The following is an 18109-nucleotide window of genomic DNA, read 5'->3' on the forward strand; positions in this document are numbered from 1 at the left end:
CCCTTCCGCCCGGTGGCTCTGGAGAGTGGGCCCTGCGGTCAAGTAAGGGGAGCAGAGGGGACAAGGAAAGCGGCTACGGACCGTCACTCCGGGGGAGCCCAGGCGGCTGGCTCCGCGTGGCACTTCCGATCAGGCAGGGCCGCTCGGCGCTGCACTCCCCAGCCCCGCGCTCCGCCCCGGCCGCGCAGCGCCCCCCGTCCGACCCGCGCCCGGCCCCGCCCCGCCAGCGTGCCCACCCCCGGCCCGCCCGCCCCGCCGCCCCCTTGGCCGGCTCGCGCCGCGTCCCCGAGCGTCACGGCGCGGGCGGACCGACCGGCCCGCGGCAGTTGGCACGGGGGGCGCTGGCGCGTCGGCCGCTCCGCTCTCCCGCCGGCAGCCTCGGGCGCGTGGAGCCAGCGGTCCAGGCGGCGGCGCGGGGGACCTGGAGCCGGCGGGCCGGCGGCGGCGGCGGAGCGGGCGGAGGACGGTCGGCCCGCGCTCGGCAGTCCGGGGCGCGCTCCAGCCTCGTCGGCACCCGGAGCCCGGGGCTCGGGCGCCCTCGGGCCCGCGTCCGCGCGCGGCCACATGGCTCCGTTCCGCACGCTGCTGTCCTGCCTGCTGCCCCTGCACTGGGCGCTCTGCGCCGCCGCGGGCAGCCGGACCCCAGGTGCGTGCAGGTCGGGCGCGCGGGGGCGCGAGGGGTCCGGGGTGCCCGGGAGTCAGGCTGGCCCCAGGGCGCCCGAGGGGCCGGCGGCATTCCGGGGAGCAGGAGGCGGTGCGCGCCCTGGGCTTGAGCTCTTTCTTCCCCTATGGCCCGGTCGCTGACCCGAGCTTGCTCTTCCTTTCTGGCACGAGAGGTGGAGAGACCCCGGAGAGGTTTTGGGAATCTGGAGTCTCTTCTTAGGGGCTATATATTTGTCTCTGTCTCTGTCTCTCTCTCTCACGCGCCCGCGCGCGCGCGCGCACACACACACACACACACACACACACACACACTCTATTGGTCTGTTTCTGTCCCGTGTGCCTTTAACTTTCAGTGCCTACTGTCTCTCCAACTTGTGTGTGCGTGTCTCACTGCCTCATCCTCACGGAGTCAGGCTGGCAGGTGGTTGCCCACACCCAGTGAGCACCTGGCCCTCACACTCCTGCTGGGAAACACACTGCTAGCTCTCTCCTCCATCATTCTCAGGCTCTGTGCAGACACCGTCTCACACACAGACCAGACGCCCCACACCCTCACCTGAGCATGGGGAGGGGACTCTGGTTATTTCTAGGCGGGACATCTGCTTGTCTGTGAGCTCTATACTCATGTACTGAAGTGGGATCTCCCTAGCAGAAATCCTGGGGGGTCTCAATGGGTAAAACCAGAGGAGAGTCAGTACTCCCCCACCGTAACTGCCATGAGCATGGGGGGTTTTCGGGAGATGTCATTTTCTAGGTTTCATCGGTAGTGTGAAGGGGGCTAAGGGAGGCAAAAGACGGAGCCATGTGGAAATGAAAATCCCTCCAAACTCCGGTCCCTGAATCACCAAGCCTGGAAGCCAGCGAGCTGTCATTCCTGCTGGGCCTGGCTGGGCTCAGGGAGAGCTGTGTGAGGACCGGGCTGCTGGCATGCAGCCTGGAGCATGGGGCCATGACCTCACACTTAATTCAGTCCGAGTGGGCAGGTCACCCCATGCGTCTCTTCTTTATTTTTGAAGATCTATATTTACCAGGCTTGGTGCTGGGCCGTGTCAAAATCTCAGCAGCCTCTGTTTACTTTAAAAAGTTTTCTTTCTAAACTTGGACAAACATAGAACCTGTACTCCCTCCCTCCCTTCTCCAGCTCCTGTCTCCTTGACACGTGCCCAGGATCCCCTGGGTTTCTAGGTGTGTGTGTTTTGCTGGCTGTGTTCAGAGAGCTTGGCGAGGAGGGCCCTACCCCAGGCTGGGCTGGTGACTTCAGCACACTGAGGGAGTCTGGGCAGATCCCGCCATCCCTCTCCTTGCCCTGGGGGCTTTCGGGGAATTTCAACCCTTTCCTTGGCAATGCCCAAAGTTGGAAGGCTCGTGGCTGGAGTGACAGACAGGACTCTGGCATCATTTCTTTTCTTCTGTTAAGTTTAACAGGGCCTTGGGGACTACAGAAAGCAAGTTATGTGCACAGAGTACTTGAACACCGTTCATCTAAGTACAGAGATCCAGAGGCTCAGGAAGCACTGGATGGCTATCGGATGAACTTGGGCTAAGAGGTCCCTCCGAGGTGATGCTGAGGGTTGCAGAGCTCTCTCCGCCCGTGGGATTGCCGGTCTCCCCTTACCTTTGCACAGACTACATTGATGTAACTCCTTGTTTACTTCCAGCAGAGCTGCGCCTCTCCGGAAAGCTCAGTGACTATGTTGTGACAGTGCCATGCAGCACAGACTTTCGGGGACGCTTCCTCTCCCACGTGCTGTCTGGGCCAGCAGCAGCCTCCTCAGGGAGTGCGATAGTGGATGAGCCACCCGCACCACGGTCACGCTCAGGTCACCTCCGGGTGGCCCGCAGCCCCCTGCGCCGCAAAGGAGCCACCCTGCAGCCTGGCCGGGTGGGGCGCTCCTCCCTCTACTTCAATGTTACTGTTTTCGGGGAGGAACTGCATTTGCGCCTACGGCCCAACCGACGGCTGGTGGTGCCCGGAGCCTCCGTGGAGTGGCAGGAGGATTTTCGGGAGCTGTTCCGACAGCCCTTGCGGCGGGAGTGTGTCTACACCGGGGACGTCACGGGCATGCCAGGGGCAGCTGTCGCCATCAGCAACTGCGACGGATTGGTAAGGGACAAGCCTGGCTACCCGAGCCAGGCTGGCGTGGTTTTCTCCTTGGCTCCCTGTGTTTGGGACTCCTGGGGGCACAATGTGTGGTTTGGGCCAGTCACAGGCCTCACTGCCTCCGGAGAGCTCTGCATGCCCCACTGGCCACCAGGTTCACGCTCTGGCAGGTGCAGAAGATCTGGTTAGGATGATGCCTTGTCCATTCCCCCACCGGATGCGCTGGGACCACGGCTTAAGCTAGCAGGATTCCCTGAGCCCAGACACATGCAGCGGTAAGGAAGGCGGGCTCTGCTGGGGCTGAATCCTGGCTGGGCCACCCAGTAGCCCTGAGGCTTTGGAGATGTTAATTACTCTGCGCTGCCTTCCCTCCTGTGTGAAGCAAGGATTTATGCATAATGCACACATTTACTGTGTGCGTCCTATGTGGCCAGCCCTGTTCAGGCTCTGGGGGATGCCACAGACATGGTCCACGCCCTCCCGGGGCTGAGTGGTAGTGACGATAATAGGACCTACCTTACCAGGCAATGTGGTGGGTGGTCAGCACCTGCCTGGCATGGGGTCAAGGCTCTGTTGGTGTTAGCTGCCGTTATTTTTGTTATTGTTACGTCCTTCCTCATCCCCCACTGTCTTTGGTCTTAAAGTCAGCCTGCTCTTTCCCAGTGCTCCGCTCTGTGAGTGCTCCCCTTTTTTAAAAAAAACAGATTTCTTGGGGTGCCTGGGTGGCTATGTGGTGACAGTGCCACACAGCACAGATTTTCGGGGACGCCTCCTCTCCCGCGGTTGAGCGTCTGACTTCGGTTCAGGTCATGATCTCACGGCCCGTGAGTTCGGGCCCCGCGTCGGGCTCTGTGCTGACAGCTCGGAGCCTGGAGCCCGCCTCAGAGTCTGTGTCTCCCTCTCTGTCTGCCCCTAACCCACTCGCACTCTGTCTCTGTCTCTCTCAAAAATAAATAAACATTAAAAAAAAAAATTAAAAAAAAAACAGATTTCTTTTTTATTTTTAAAAAAAAAATTTTTTTTTCAACGTTTACTTATTTTTGGGACAGAGAGAGACAGAGCATGAACGGGGGAGGGGCAGAGAGAGAGGGAGACATAGAATCGGAAACAGGCTCCAGGCTCTGAGCCATCAGCCCAGAGCCTGACGCGGGGCTCGAACTCACGGACCGCGAGATCGTGACCTGGCTGAAGTCGGACGCTTAACCGACTGCGCCACCCAGGCGCCCCCAGATTTCTTTTTTAAAGTTCATTTATTTTGAGAGAGAGAGGGAGGGAGAGCACACACGTGCGTGTGCGGATGAGGGGCAGGGAGAGAGGGCAAGAGAGAGAATCCCAAGCAGGCTCTGCACTGTCCGTGTGGAGCCCAACGCGGGGCTCGAATCGACGAACTGTGAGATCATGACCTGAGCCGAAATCAAGAGTCAGATACTTAACTCACTGAGCCACTCAGGAGCTCAGTGAGTTCCTTTTTTTTTTTTTTTTTAAATATATTTTTTTAATGTTTATTTATTTTTGAGACAGAGAGAGACAGAGCATGAATGCGGGGGAGGGGCAGAGAGAGAGGGAGACACAGAATCGGAAGCAGGCTCCAGGCTCTGAGCCATCAGCCCAGAGCCCGATGCGGGGCTCAAACTCACGGACCGCGAGATCATGACCTGAGCTGAAGTCGGACGCTCAACCGACTGAGCCACCCAGGCGCCCCTCTCAGTGAATTCCTTTTCTTAGGACCCGTTCCATCCACCCAAGCTCAGAACGCCTGCTAGTTGTCTCTGTACTGCAAACCCCAAAGCTGTGGGTGGCCCTCTCGGAGCCTTGACTCGTGCTGGAGTTCGGCTCCATCCCCGGTGTCTCAGGCGCTTGGGAGCCCGTGTGGCAGTCCCAGGCTTTACTTTGTCATGCTTTGTCAGGTATGAGCTGACGCGTCTCAGGAAAGGACCCCCGTGCTCCTCTGCCCTTCCGCTTTAAGTGAGGGATGCGTCAGATCAGGAGGATGCTAAGGGGGAATCTTTCTTCACTAGTGGGGCTGGGAGCATTTCTCCCCGTGTCCCCGTCCTTGCACGGTGTCTTCCTGCTGATTGTCACACTGCCTTGATGTGGGCCAGGGCTTCTTGTTCTTTTTTTCATCATCACCCCCCTAAGGGGTGACTGATGTTTGCAGTCGCCCGGGGATGCGGTGTCTGTGCAGAGGGCGAGACAGAAAGTGCTGGTGCAAACCGGTGGCTTGACCAAATCGCACCGTGAACTCCCTCTCCGGTCCGCAGCCACAGAGGCTGTTGGCTCTTCAGTGACAGGGCTGCGGCCACCGCCTCTTCCGCTGCCCCCACGAAAGTATGTTGGGGCCTCAAAGCTGTCAGTGGACGATCAACAGCATTACTACCTGTGGTATGACTACCACTGCTTTGGCTTGCCCCCAGGCCACTGCTGCTGCCTTCGGCTGTCTCTGGAGCCAGTCCCTAGCCACAGCCCAGTGCAGAAGCCTCCCCGGGGCAAGGATTTCAGAATTTCCAGCCCATTCCGGAAAACTGCCCCGTGTCCCATGAGAGCAAGGGGCTGTTCACGGTGACCCAGCTGAGCCCCCTTTAGACCCAAAGGCCACAGTGCAACCTTTCTTTCTTTCTTTCTTTCTTTCTTTCTTTCTTTCTTTCTTTCTTTCTTTCTTTAAATTTTTTAATGTTTATTTATTTCTGAGACAGAGCATGAGCAGGGGAGGGGCAGAGAGAGAGGGAGACACAGGATCCGAAGCAGGCTCCGGGCTCTGAGCTTTCAGCACAGAGCCCGAGGCGAGGCTCGAACTCGCAAACCGCGACATCATGACCTGAGCCGAAGTCCGTCGCTCGACGGACGGAGCCACCCAGGCGCCCCTACGGTGTAACATTTCTGATCAGATTTGAGTCTGTATCTGTGTGTGGTCTTTGGATTTTAACCCCATCTTCTTTAGCACCTCAAGTCCCAAAAGGCCTTCTTTCTAAAAAAATACGTACTGACCACTGGCCGTGGGTGAGGTCCTCAGGGAGACGTAAGAAAATGAAAGTGACCCGAGGAATATAGCAGCAACAGCCCCGGCCTGCACACGGGGATGTGCACTCATTATTTTCACCCGCTGTATAGACGGGGAGACTGAGCCGTGGGGGGAAGATCTGAGGATAGGCAGAGAGCTTGTTTGCCCAGCGCCGTATAGTTTGTAAAGCCCGCCGGTCGTACGCGGTGTGTATGCAGATGTTATTACCCTGCTTCGCAGAGAGCCCCGTCCCTGCCCTCAAGGAACTTGGGTGCCAAGCAGGAGAAACACCTCTGGTAGTTTCTGCGTTAACTTGTTGGCATTCCAGAGCACGATGGAGATGGTGCTCAGGAGACGGGAGCGATTGTTGTCTTTGATGCCCCGGGAACGTCACGTTTGAACTGGGCCTTGAAGGGTGGGTAGAAGTTGCTGAGGCCAGAGGGCGAGGAGGGCATTCTGGGCAGAAGCTCTTCCTTCTTCAAGCCAGTGAGGGTACATCCCCATGCTGGATGGAACCGGGGAGGGGATCCCAGAAGGCGCACTGGGAAGGTGGGCCTTGGCCTGACCTTGAGGGGAGGGCAGGATAGGAGAGGGGTCCTCGAGTAGGGATGGGACAGCCTGTTAACTGCAAAGAGTCTGAGCTGGGAGTTGGAGACGTGGCTGTGTGACCCTGGGCATGCTGCTCTCCTTCTCTGGGCTCCATTTGCCTGTTAGGTACACCTCAGAGGATGGGATAGAGGGGCTCAGAGCCCCTTCCAGCTCTGGCATTGGTGCTTTGGGACGCGGGGCAGGCCAGCTGAAGGAATTTGAAGCCAGGCCTCTCTAAACCTATGGTTGAGGCCTCCTCGCCTGGCGGGTTCTAGGACATGCTCTGTGCCAGACCAGGCTTCATTGCAGGTACCAGGAGGAAAGACAGCCAGCCCTGAGTTTGGCCCTCATGGCCAAGCCAACCTTCCAACTGTGAGAAGGGCTTGAACAAAGACACTTTGTGTGGATAGACTGCAGCCATTTGGATCTTAGCTGCGCTGGGGGGAAGTGCCATGTCTAAACTGGTGGCTTGGTCCTCATTGCCAACTGGAACCCCCCCGGGGGTAGGGGGAGGGCAGCAAGTGTCACTGCCATCCCATAGAGCCACTCCCCCACGGACACCTGGGACAGACGCTGGGAGGGTGCTGTGCCCTGTGGTTAATTCATGCCAAAACTGACCTCGTTTCCCACCTGCTCTTCTGGAGGGTCTTGTGTGTCACAGTGCGGGGGAGAGGGTCAGGAAGGACCCAGGAATGAGGAAGCTGGGACCTCTGCCCTGGATGAGTTTGTAGGATAATGGGGACCCAGACATACGAGCAGACAAATCACGGTTTTGTGTGAGGCAGCAGCAGAAGGACCCACTTATTTTGGCCAGGGCATCTAGGAAGCCTCCCTGAAGGAGGTGGCATTGGCGCAAGACTGTTCAAACATTATAAATGTGGAAGGAAGTGCTGGGCCTCTGGCCAGCAGAGAGAATGACTGGCCCAGGGCAGGCTTGTGTGGGGGAAGGAAATAAGGGATGTGGGCGGCCCCTTCTACCTGCAAATTGTTTCCCCTGGGGCGGGGGGCGGGGGGGAGCCCCAGGATACCCAACTGGGAATGTGCCCAGGCAGGACCACTCTTCAGAGCCTGTCTCGGGGAGCCCAGCCAGTCAGTGCAGTGGTTCTCCCGACACTCCTGTGACCCCCAGCCTCTGAGGGCCTGTGGGCAGGGAGGACCCGGGTCACCTCAGGACCCCGGGCTGGGGGTCAAGTGCAGAGCAGGTCCCCTGTTAGCGATTATGGCTCTGAATTCCTGGGAGGAGCACAGAGGCCTGGGGCAGGGGCCAGTTCGTTGTGGGTCAGGAGGGATTGGGGGTGCAGGAATGGGGTCAGCGGAGTGGGGCCCCACGAACCATCTAGATCCCAGACTGCCCAAAAGGCTCCTTCCCCCACTGCCTTCTCTGCCTCCCTGTGTCCTGGGCCTCGCTGCCCCTGCACTGGGAGTGGTGGGGACTTGTCTGTGCTGTGCGTCCCCCCTTTGCCGTCAGTGACTCTGTGAGTCACGGGCCTGGTGTGGAAGCAAGGCACATGTAAGCTCTGTCACCATCTGGTTCCGTTTTTCACCCTCTGCAGATCATGCATATTTAAGGGGTTACAGAGTAGACCCCTGGCAGGCCGTGTGAGGAGGGGCAGCGGGGCTGGGTCCCAGCCTTGCTTCTTACCCCTGCCTAATGTACAAATCACAGCAGCTCTCTGAGGCTCTGTCCTTTGCCTTTAGAATGGGCTTACAGTGGGGTAGGGAGCAGATGGGGAGGGGGTTTCTTTATGGGGTGATGAAATTCTAAAATTGATTGTGGGGCAGTTGCACGGCCCTGTGCATATACTAAATACCATTAAATTCTACGCTTTAAATGGGTGAATTGTATGGTATATGAATTATATTTCAGTAAAGCTGTTACAAAATGTGCCCGGCCAGTAGAAAGGCCTAGACAGGTGCTGTTAGTAATTGTGAGGAGACAGTCTAGGGCGACAGAAAGTGCGGGGTCTCTTCGCTCTGGTCCAGACTGGCCGCGTGACCCTGACTGTGTTTCTAAATCGCTCTGTGTATACATTCCTCACTTTCAAAAGGAGAGAAGGGCAACCATTTGTAGGCTTGTACAGAGAATTAAATAAGATGATATAAAAAAGCGAAGCATCTGGTGTATGGTGGGGTCTTAATAAAGGAAATTATTTCAGTGGCTCTTGATACTAATATTTATTACCTCTCATAGCATTTACTACAGTAATTACAGTTATTATTAATAGTGGAAAACACTGTAAATATTATCAGATGCCCTTGTGTTGCAGCAGGATGTAGATTAGCAGCGTTCTCTGGCGTGGGTCTGAGGCCACCTCTGGTCCCCGGGCTGGCCAAGCCCTGCCTTCCCTCTGCTTTGGCAGTCTTAGCACGATGAGCCAATCAGCACTGGCTCCACGCGTGGAAGTGGAAGTGTCACGACTGAGCTGAGATAATGCAGCTGCTTTAATCCGTGGGCCCTTGTCCAGAGCCCGGCCCTTCACGAGGTCCTGGGGGTGTGCAGGGATGAGACTCAGCCCTGTCTCCCTGAATTCTAGAAGCCCACAGTTTGAATTTTTTAATGTTTATTTATTTTTGAGAGAGAGAGAGAGGGAGAGAGGGAGATAGGGAGTGAGTGGGGGAGGGGCATAGAGAGAGGGAGACGCAGAATCCAAAGCAGGCTCCAGGCTCTGAGCTGTCGGCACAGAGCCTGACGCGGGGCTCGAACTCACAGACCGTAAGATCATGACCTGAGCCGAAGTGGACCCTTAACCGACTGAGCCCCCCCGCCCCCCCAGGGGGCTTGAAGCCCACAGTTTAAAGAAAAGGCTGACGTGCCCAGTGGACAGTGCGAAACCAGACAGACCACACTAAACTTCAGTGTTTTATGGGAGAACAGGGAAGCATAATGCACTTGGTGGGTGGCCTGGAGGGGACTATTGAAAAGGACAGGTGCTCCGAGAAGGCTTCCGAGGGGAGAGGCCATTTGGGCCGCATATTAAAGCCTCAGTAGGAGTTTTTTAAAACCCCGGAGGTAGGAACTGTAGGCATTCTTCGTAGGGAAATGGCGAATCATCCCAGCTCTCCATAGGAGAGGGGGAGCAGTGAAAATGTAGTTTGGAAAATCTGTGCCTCACCGTGGAGCTTAGACTTGCCCCTGTGGCCATAGGGAGCCATGGGGGGTCTGGAAGCAGGAGTTACATTAGTATTGGTGGAAGATGCTGATCTTTCCAGATGCACGCTGGTACGGTGCTGCCATTGCATATTTGCCTGTGGCTCATTGGTGTCCCTGTCAGCACCTGTTCTTGCCCTGGGGGCCACTCCTTGCTGGCTGGGGAGCCGGTGGGCTGACCCAGTACCTCCTTGGGAAGCCCCTGGCTCTGTCCTGCTGTCCACCCCTGTCCTGGGGATGTGGAGTGTGATGCCTGGAGTGGGGGTATGCCCTGTTTAAAGGAAGTACCCATCTGGCTTTGTGAGATCTTTAAGTATTTGAAGGAGAAATTTGAAATAGTGACCTAAAAAAGTGTTTGTTTAGTTTGTTTATTTTGAGAGAGAGAGAGAGAGGGAGCTCACGGGAGGGGCAGTGACAGAGAGGGAGAGGGAGAGAGAATCCCAAGCCCTGACAGCACAGAGCTGGATGTGGGGCTTGAGCTCATGAACCGGGAGATCATGGACTTGAGCCGAAATCAAGAGTCGGATGCTTAACTGACTGAGCCACCCACGTGCCCCAGAAATAGCGGTTTTGAAGCAAAGGGTCCTATTAAGACAGCGTGTGGGCCGGTCACAGAAGGACAATTAGCTAGAGGCCCCTGATCGCCAGTGGGGCGGTTCGTGAGGGGACGAGAGAGCGACCCCTGCAACTGCATCTCCCGGGTTGAAGTCCCAGCTCTGGCTTTCACACATGCTGTGTGGCCTTGGACAGTTACTGGGCCTCTCTGTGCCTCCGTTTCCTCACCTGTGAGGTGGGCATCGTAAAGGAGGTCACTTCCTAGAGCCGTCCTGTGTGCTCAGTACGCGATATGCTGCAGCTGTTGCTATGGGACGGTGTGAGCTTGTCGGTTGAATCTGCTGGGTCTGGGGAGGTGGGTGGTGGGAAAGAAGAAGAAGGTCAAGAGCAACCTATTGCTCTGCTTGACACCCCCAGAGAGGTCCCCGGGCTCTCAGCTGGGCAGGCAGAGCCCGTCCCCGTCCTGACCTCACCAGGCCTGTTAGTTTTCCTCAGGCTACAACTTGCTCCTGGCCCCAGTTTGCGTCCTCACCCGGACCCGTCCCATCGGGTTCCCAAAGGGCGGGGTCCGAGCTTAGTCACCCGTGTGTCCTCGGGACCCCGCACAGGGCCTGCCCCGGGGCAGACTCTTGGTGGCTGCGGGGTGAGCTGACCCTGTGAGGGAGTGCTATGGTGATTCTGTAGGTTGGCTGCGAGGTTCCTCTGCTGGCTGCTCCCGGGCTCCCCCGCAGCTGTGCGCAGCCAGACGGCGGGCTGGGCTGGACGGTCCGAGCTGGCCCGGTTCCCACATCCGGCGTTGGTGCTGGCCGGCGGGGCCCCAGCTCCCTCCGGCCGGCGGGCAGCACTGGTTTTGGCACCGCAGTCTCCGGAGACCACGGCCGGAAGCCGCGGGACCTCTTCAGGCCTGGTCTGGGCAGCTGCGTGACTGCTTCTGTGCATTCCGTGGGTCAAAGAGAGCCACAAGGCCAGGCTAGGTTTTCCAGGAGCGGGGAAATGGGTGCCACCTCTGGAGGCCGGTGGCGGCAAAGTCTCACCGCAGAGAGGCGTGCGGACGGGGACAGGAGGACTGCAGCCCCCTTTGTCATCGCTCGTCCACGGTGACTCTGGGAAAGTCGCTTGACCTCTCTGAGCCTCAGTTTCCACATCTGTGAAGCGGGTGTCCTACCTTGTTTTATTCACTGGAAATCAAACATATAAAGTTCTGCCATAGTGCCTAGAACAATATCATGGTAGCGTTTACTCACTCTTGCTGATCTCTTGGAATAAATAGAGAAACTGAGGCAGGATCCACGGTAGGTTTGTTTCCAGACGGCTGGTCACCCGTTCCAGTGCTCTCCTTGCTTCCCAGAAGCCCCTGTCCCACCGGGGCCTCTGTCTGAGCGGACTTGCGGGGTCTGGGGCCTGGGTAGTTTTCCAGTCCTCAAGGTGGTCTGGTCTTGCAGAGTTTCACCTCCCCGGTCTCCCCATGGCTGTGCCTTGCTGTCTGCCCTGGATTAATAACTTATTTATGGTATGGAATAAAAGCCAGACATCACCTCACTGCTGCTCCTCTCGAGCAGGGCCATTGGGGGCTGGTCTGGGGGCTGGTTTTAGTTTTCTTCCCTGGCGTCCTCAGGCGGGCTGGAGGGAGGGCGGCCTCCGGGCCCGTGAGTGTCTTCGGGGCTGCGCTGGCCTTTCATCTGTCAGCCGTGCTCAGTGGGGCAGGGGCCCAGGGGTGGGCTTTCGGAGGGGGCCCAGGGGATTTGGGCATGACTCTGGGAAAGTCGCTTGACCTCTCTGAGCCTCAGTTTCCACACCTGGACCCTGCGGTGGGACATTCCCAAGCCATCTGTGGGGCCTGGCATTCTGTGTTCAGCATGTAGGCCTTGCCTGCCTCCGGAGCCTGAGAAACAACAATGACCATGACGAGCCCAATAACAGTAATCTTTGCAGGCTGCCTGGGCTCTGGCAGCTCCGTGTTTCCTGTTAGCACAAATAATCCCTGTTATGAAAACCTCCAGGGGTGAGTTCAGCTCAACGTCATTTCCATAGGCCACCCTGACTTTGGCCTGAGTGTGGACAGCTGTGGCTGGAGGAGGCTTCGGGGGCCTCTTGGTCCCCCTTAATTCTCCAGACAAGGAAGCTGAAGCCCACGGAAGGGAAGAGACCCACCCAGGGTCAAAGGGCGACTGTCAGGGCCCCTGACTCCCAGTCCAGTGCTCCCCCACCATCCCACTCGGCCTCTTCTGAGTCAGTGGGAAAGGACTGAGTAAATGTCGACAGTGACTCAGGGTTGTAAGCCCTGTGCTGGCCAGTGATGCAGTAGCTGTGGCAACAGCTTTAGAGCCCAAAAGGGTGTTCCTACACCGTTGGTCTGGTGCTTGCCCTCTGGGGCCCGGGCTGGCAGTCCTCGGGCCCGGGTCCCACTGGGAGAGTAGGATGCTCAGCTTCTGCGTGTCCTTGGGTCCCCGAAAACTGGGAAGCCAACTAAGAAAAAACAAGTGTCAGCCTCCTGGTTAACAGGATTTGAAGGTCAAACAGAGCCTTCTGGTGTTTCTAGGCCCTAAATCACCATTGCCACTGTTTTCTCCATTTTCAAGATATTGGAGGGCAGTGGGCTGCTATGAGGCACACGTTACTTGTCAGAGAATATGAAACACCCTGCAGTCTCCTTTTCTTCTGTTCTCTGTAACACGGGCTGAGGGGCCTGAAGCACGGTCCCCTTTTAGAGAACTGTTCGAAGGTGGGAGCATTTGTCAGGCAGGACACGGTTGGTCTGGATGCAAACCCTGTTCCCCAAGGGTTGCCTGAAGCCCTTTGTCAGCCTTTGCTTTTAAGCCAACCAGATATTTCTACCTTTGATCTGTCTAGAAAATACCCATACCCCCAATCACCTCCACCCCACAGCAGAGGTTCATTTCCGCCCCTTGGGGCTGGCAGGAGCCCACACTCCGAATTAGCTCCTCGAGCCCAAAGAGGCCTTGTGTTCTGTGGCCCGACAGGCTGCTGGCCTGGGAGCGCTGACTGCTCGATGCTTTGTTACCTCATAATTCACGGTCCGTAGATGGGGAGACTCTAGGTAAAACATGCTGTCCCCTAAGCCATGGCCACATTTTATGGGAGAACAGACCTCTCATTAAGGGCGATATGCCCAAGGGAGTTTATTAAGGAGGCTTGGCCCCAAGGATGCTTCTTTTAAGGGGGTTTGTGGCTCAGTACTTGTCCTCCTGAAGCTCACATGTCAAAGAATAGACAAGAAAATCCCCTGGATGGGGACAGAGCGCTGCCAGGAGCCACTGAGGCCACAGGAGAGGGAGCGGCGATGGGGTGACGTTTGAGCTGGGCGGGAGGGGCGTTCCTGGCAGAGCTCACAGCAGGGACAGAGGTGTGGAGGCCCACGTGAACACGCGTGGTTCCAGGTACGGAGCAGGGCCCGTGTAACAGGGCTTGACAGGAAATACAAGTGCTGGGGTGGTCCAGACACTACCTCTCTCGGGGGTGATGGTTGTGGCCTCCCTCACGGATCTCCCTGCCTCCACCCACGCCCCTGCGCATGACAGCAGCCAGAGCAGTCTTGTTAAGTCCAAGCGCTCCCGTGACACTCACCCGGGGAAAGCCAAGCAGGCCTGGACTGTGGTCCCTCCTCCCTGTCCGCCTGTGACCTCCTCCACCCCTCTCGGGCTGTGCTCCCCTGACTGCCCTCCTTTGGAGCATTCCTCCCCAGAGACTGCCATCTCCCTCAGACTTTTTCTCAGATGTCACCTTCTGAGTAACCTCTTCCCTGACTCCACTACTTAAAAGTTCCAGATCCCATTTCTGTACTCCGTGTAAACGTTCTCCCCCACCGCTGTTTCCACCTGATATGCCTAGTTTTACTTATTGATTGCCTGTCTCCCCCCTCGATAGAACGTTAGCCCGAGGTGAGGAGGAATTTGGGGCTGTGTCCCCAGTGCCCAGAACAGGGCTGGCTCAGTCATTATCTCTGAATGAATGAATGAATGAATGAAGGAGTGAATGAGTGAATAGATGAATGGCACCGCAGACAGAGGTTTAGGAGAAACTGCAGAGACGTACGTGAATGTGTAAAGTGAGTCGGGAACCTGGTGAGTGGCCCTAGCGGCTGGGATGTGGGCGTTTGCGTTGCTAGTAACCGACAGGGCTTAGCAGAGACAAGGTTTGGTGACGTGTCCGAGTTCTAAGAAATCTGGAAGACGGGGCCAGAAATCTGGAAGGCTAGGTCAGGAGTAAGGACAGCCACGAGGCCCGGCAAATACGGATTCGTCGCCACCGTGCAGAGGAGGGCCGGGATGCCTGGAGGGCCTGAGTGGTCGGGAGCCTCTCGGGGGGGTTGGGGCTGGGCCCTGCACAGGAATCTGAGCGACGAACGAAGCCCGCTCCCCCTTCCGTCCTCCCATCCTCCTCCACCTTGCCTGGGAAACCGTCCCTGCTGCCACCGCAGCCTCCGTGTATCGCTGGCTGCAGTCCTGCTGTGTGTCAGACTCCGTGGTGAACATTTCACGTGCGTGATCTCGTGTAGGGAGAACATGGCTTAAAACCCAGTCAGCGCCCCTCTGGGCCGGGGCGATGTCAGATGGCTCAGAGGGGAGGTTGCGCCGGGACAAGTGACCCGGTGGGGGCTGGCCCCCAGCTGTGGGAGGGACTGGCCACGCTCCTTCCTGGAGCTGCCCCACTGTCCGCGGCTCTGCCTCTGAGCTGGAGGTTGGAGACTGCGGGGCCTCGGTGCAGGGAGCCGCCCCTCAGCCTGGGGCCTGGCGTCCACACTGCCCCCTGGCATGTGAAAGCCGCTTCCTGCCTCCTTGTCCTGAAGCCGCTGCCACTGCGGGGACTCAGGGCCAAGCGGGCAAGGTCAAGCTCCCAGCCCGAGCTTGGTGGGCCACAGTGGTGATAGGAGGGGGTGCCTCAGAGCCACGTGGCTCCTGGGCGCAGGGAATGGAAAGGACGGGTGGCTGCTAGCCTGGCAAGGTCTGCCCTTAACTCTGGCTGGGCTCCAGGGCGGGGGTGTGCTGCAGATGGGGAGTCTCGGAGCACCTGCAGGCGTGCGTCCCTGCCCTGCCCCCGGGCCAGGATCTCTGCTGCTGGGGAGGGGGGGGTGGTTGGCATAAAAGTGAACACCCTTCATTTAAAGAATATTTACCAAGCTTTTGAAGACCCGAGGAACTGCTCCCCACAGTGCCAGAGGACAATCAGCACTTTCATCGTGGTCATTGAGGCCCTGCTACTAATTGTTTTCACTGTCTGTGCTGTGGACTCCCCAGCTTGGGTGGCCGCGACATCATTGGCTTGCCACTGGCCACCCAGCAGATCACAGCCCCCTCCCCAGCTCCACCCCTCCCCCCCCCAGCTCAGGGCAATTTTGGGGAGTTATTCTTCATTCGAAGTGGAGCCGCCCCTCGAGGGAAGGAGGTGGTTGGGTCCTAAGCACCTGTACACGAGGTGGGGACTGGCCTCGGTCAGGCTCAGCCCCGGGAAGTGCTCACGACACGCCCTTCCCAGCCCCGCCTGGTCCAGGGCACTTTCTCGTCCTCTCATTCCCTCTCTGTCTTGCCCCGTTTCCTGCATTATGACCGGCTGATTCTCGTCGAACAGCCCCAGCTGATGCCACTCTCTTTGTGAGACATGGATGAACCCTTAAACATTCCATTGTTGGGAAGCTTCCGGAGTTTGGATGAGTGGTTCCCAGGCCTGGCTGCACAGTAGAATCACTTGGGCAGCTCGGAGAGAATCCTGATGCCTGGGCCACATCCCCTGAGATTTGATCCGTTGGCCTGGGGTGTGGTCTCGGTGCCAGTAATTCTGCAAATCCCTCTGATGATTCTAACGGGCACCTAGCGGTGACACCCACTGCTGTGGCCTCCTGGAAAAATCTATTGTGTGTCTGATGGAAAAGCTGGGGTCAGGTCGGGGATGCCAGGAGAGCCGGGCCAGAGAAGGAAGGAGGGGAAGGAAGGGGCTGGCCGCCCTGCCGTGGGCAGGACCTCGGTGGTGGGAGGGAGGCATTTGTGCTTCGTGACCTCAGTCCATCCTGCCAGTGACCCTTTGGTTTCAGATGTGGAAACTGAGGCTTGGGGAGGGCCTGGCTCCCAGGAGCAGCCATTACACCACTTGCAGGGAATTTGGGTGACAGAAAAGGGGGGGGGGGGCTTCATTGGGTTTGTCTCCTTTTTTAAAACTTTGTTTGAAAATAATTCTTTTTTTTTCTTAAATTTTTAATTTATATTTGAGAAAGAGAGAGAGAGAGAGAGAGACAGAGCATGAGTGGGGAAGAGGCAGAGACAGAGATGGAGACAGAATCCAAAGCAGGCTCCAGGCTCCGAGCCTTCAGCACAGAGCCCCCACACGGGGCTCGAACCCACAAACCGCGAGATCATGACCTGAGCCGAAGTCGGACGCTCAACCGGCTGAGCCACCCAGGTGCCCCTGTTTGAAAATAATTCTTATGGAATCATTACTTGCTCGTTGTACTAGGCAGACATTCTGTGCAGAATGGACTTTCCTTTTCAGATGGGGAATCCTAGAAAAGTTAGAAGACACCTACAGAGTTTAAAGAGAAGGAAATCGCAACAATTTTGCCACCCAGAGACCGCTCCCTAGCAGCTGGGTGCGTTTCCACTAACCTCTGACAGGCCCTTTGTCGCCTTTAAAACTCCCCTAAACCAGGAAGGCCTCTCCTTGCTAAGGACTTTTCCCCTTAAGGGTGCTCAACCCATGGTATTTTTTCCCTCGGGCAGTTCCTTCTGTTTACGGCACCGATCTGAGCGGGTGAAAGCCAGGTCGTGGTGGCACCAGGAGTTAGAGGCTAACCATCCTGTGGTTCCAGAATGCTGCTCCCAGCACTGAACCCATGAGCCAGTGGGACTCCCAGGCACACGGGGAGTTGATTGTGATATTCTTGCAGCAAGAGGGAGCATTCGCACAGTCCTTGCCGCGAGCCTGGACCGTGCTAGGTGCTCTGTTTATATTTCTCAGAGCAACCCACAGGATCGATGCCGGTATAATCCTGAGGCAAAGGGATGTCAGGTAACTTGTCCCAGATGACACGGTTTGGGAGGGCAGCGCCAGGGATCCTGGCTGTCAGGTCTCTGCATTTACCCGCCTCACCGACCACATTGCTTCTTCCCCGAAAGGATTCTTGCTGCAGGGGAACTAGGCCCAGCAAGCCTTTCACCCAGCACCTTCCAGGGTGTGGGGCCTGCAGAGGCCATGGCCCTGGGAAAGGGGGGCCCAGCGGTCGCCCCGGATAACAGCCTCCAGCTGGTGGAGGATGTCCGCTTCCTGGTGTTTCTTCCGAGACTTTGGCCCGTTCAGGGAATTCTGAGGCTGCCCACATGGGGCACGCAGGGCCGGGCACACCAGTTGACGACAAGCCTGACGGTTGTCCGCTCCGTCCTTCAGGGGCTCCTTCCTCCTGCCTATCCCCAAGGCTGCAGCTCGGGGAGAATCGGCTTTCAGACTTGCCCTGGCTGGGGCCCCGGCCTTGGCCGTGCAGCCTGCGGCAGAGCTCCTGCGGCAGAGCTCCTGCGGCTCAGGGCTTCCACATCAGGTTTGGATTACTCGGAATCTCGGCATCCATGGGCTTTTATCCCAGCCGTGCTGACTCACGCTTCCGTGGTCACGGGCAGCCTGTGCAGCTCGTGCGCGCGTTGTCGTCTGAGTGCCTGTGTGTCGTCTCCACGCAGACGTGTCTGCTGTCTGCCCGCGCGTGTGCGGGTGTCAGCCCCAGGGGCACGCGTCGTCCCTTCGCGGGGCCCCGTGGGGCCCGTGTGTCCCCGTTTGCACCCTTGTGTCATTTTTCCTCTCCCTGAATATGTCGTGTTTTTTAAACAGCTTTACTGAGATACAGTTTATGTACCATGCGGTTCACCTAATTTATTATAATTTTTGTTAATTTGACAGAGAGAGAGAGAGAGAGAGAGAGAGAGAGCATGAGCCGGGGAGGGGGCAGAGAGAGAGAGAGAATCATAAGCGGGCTCTGTGCCAAGTGTGGACACACACCGAGCTCGGCACACGGCCTGACGTGGGGCTTGATCCCATGACTCTGGGATCGTGACCTGCTGAA

The 18109-nt window shown here is 57.5% G+C and overlaps 1 protein-coding gene across 2 annotated transcripts in view; it reads left to right on the forward strand.

The window, feature by feature from the left end:
• Nucleotides 1-296: 296 nt before the first annotated feature.
• Nucleotides 297-18109, forward strand: part of ADAMTS14 (ADAM metallopeptidase with thrombospondin type 1 motif 14) — an 82391-nt gene continuing 64578 nt past the window's right edge. Inside the window, exons 1-2 of one of the 2 annotated variants that reach the window (XM_086679905.1) lie at nucleotides 297-646; nucleotides 2325-2767. In XM_086679905.1, the coding sequence (XP_086536031.1) occupies nucleotides 565-646; nucleotides 2325-2767 (525 nt within the window). In that variant the 5' untranslated portion in view covers nucleotides 297-564. Of the gene's footprint in view, nucleotides 647-1810; nucleotides 2768-18109 lie in introns of those variants that run through there. The other variant, XM_086679904.1, reaches the window with a different exon arrangement.

Source organism: Puma concolor, chromosome D2 (assembly GCF_028749965.1).
Source record: "Puma concolor isolate L17-30 chromosome D2, mPumCon1.1.hap2, whole genome shotgun sequence".
Lineage (NCBI taxonomy): Eukaryota > Metazoa > Chordata > Mammalia > Carnivora > Felidae > Puma > Puma concolor.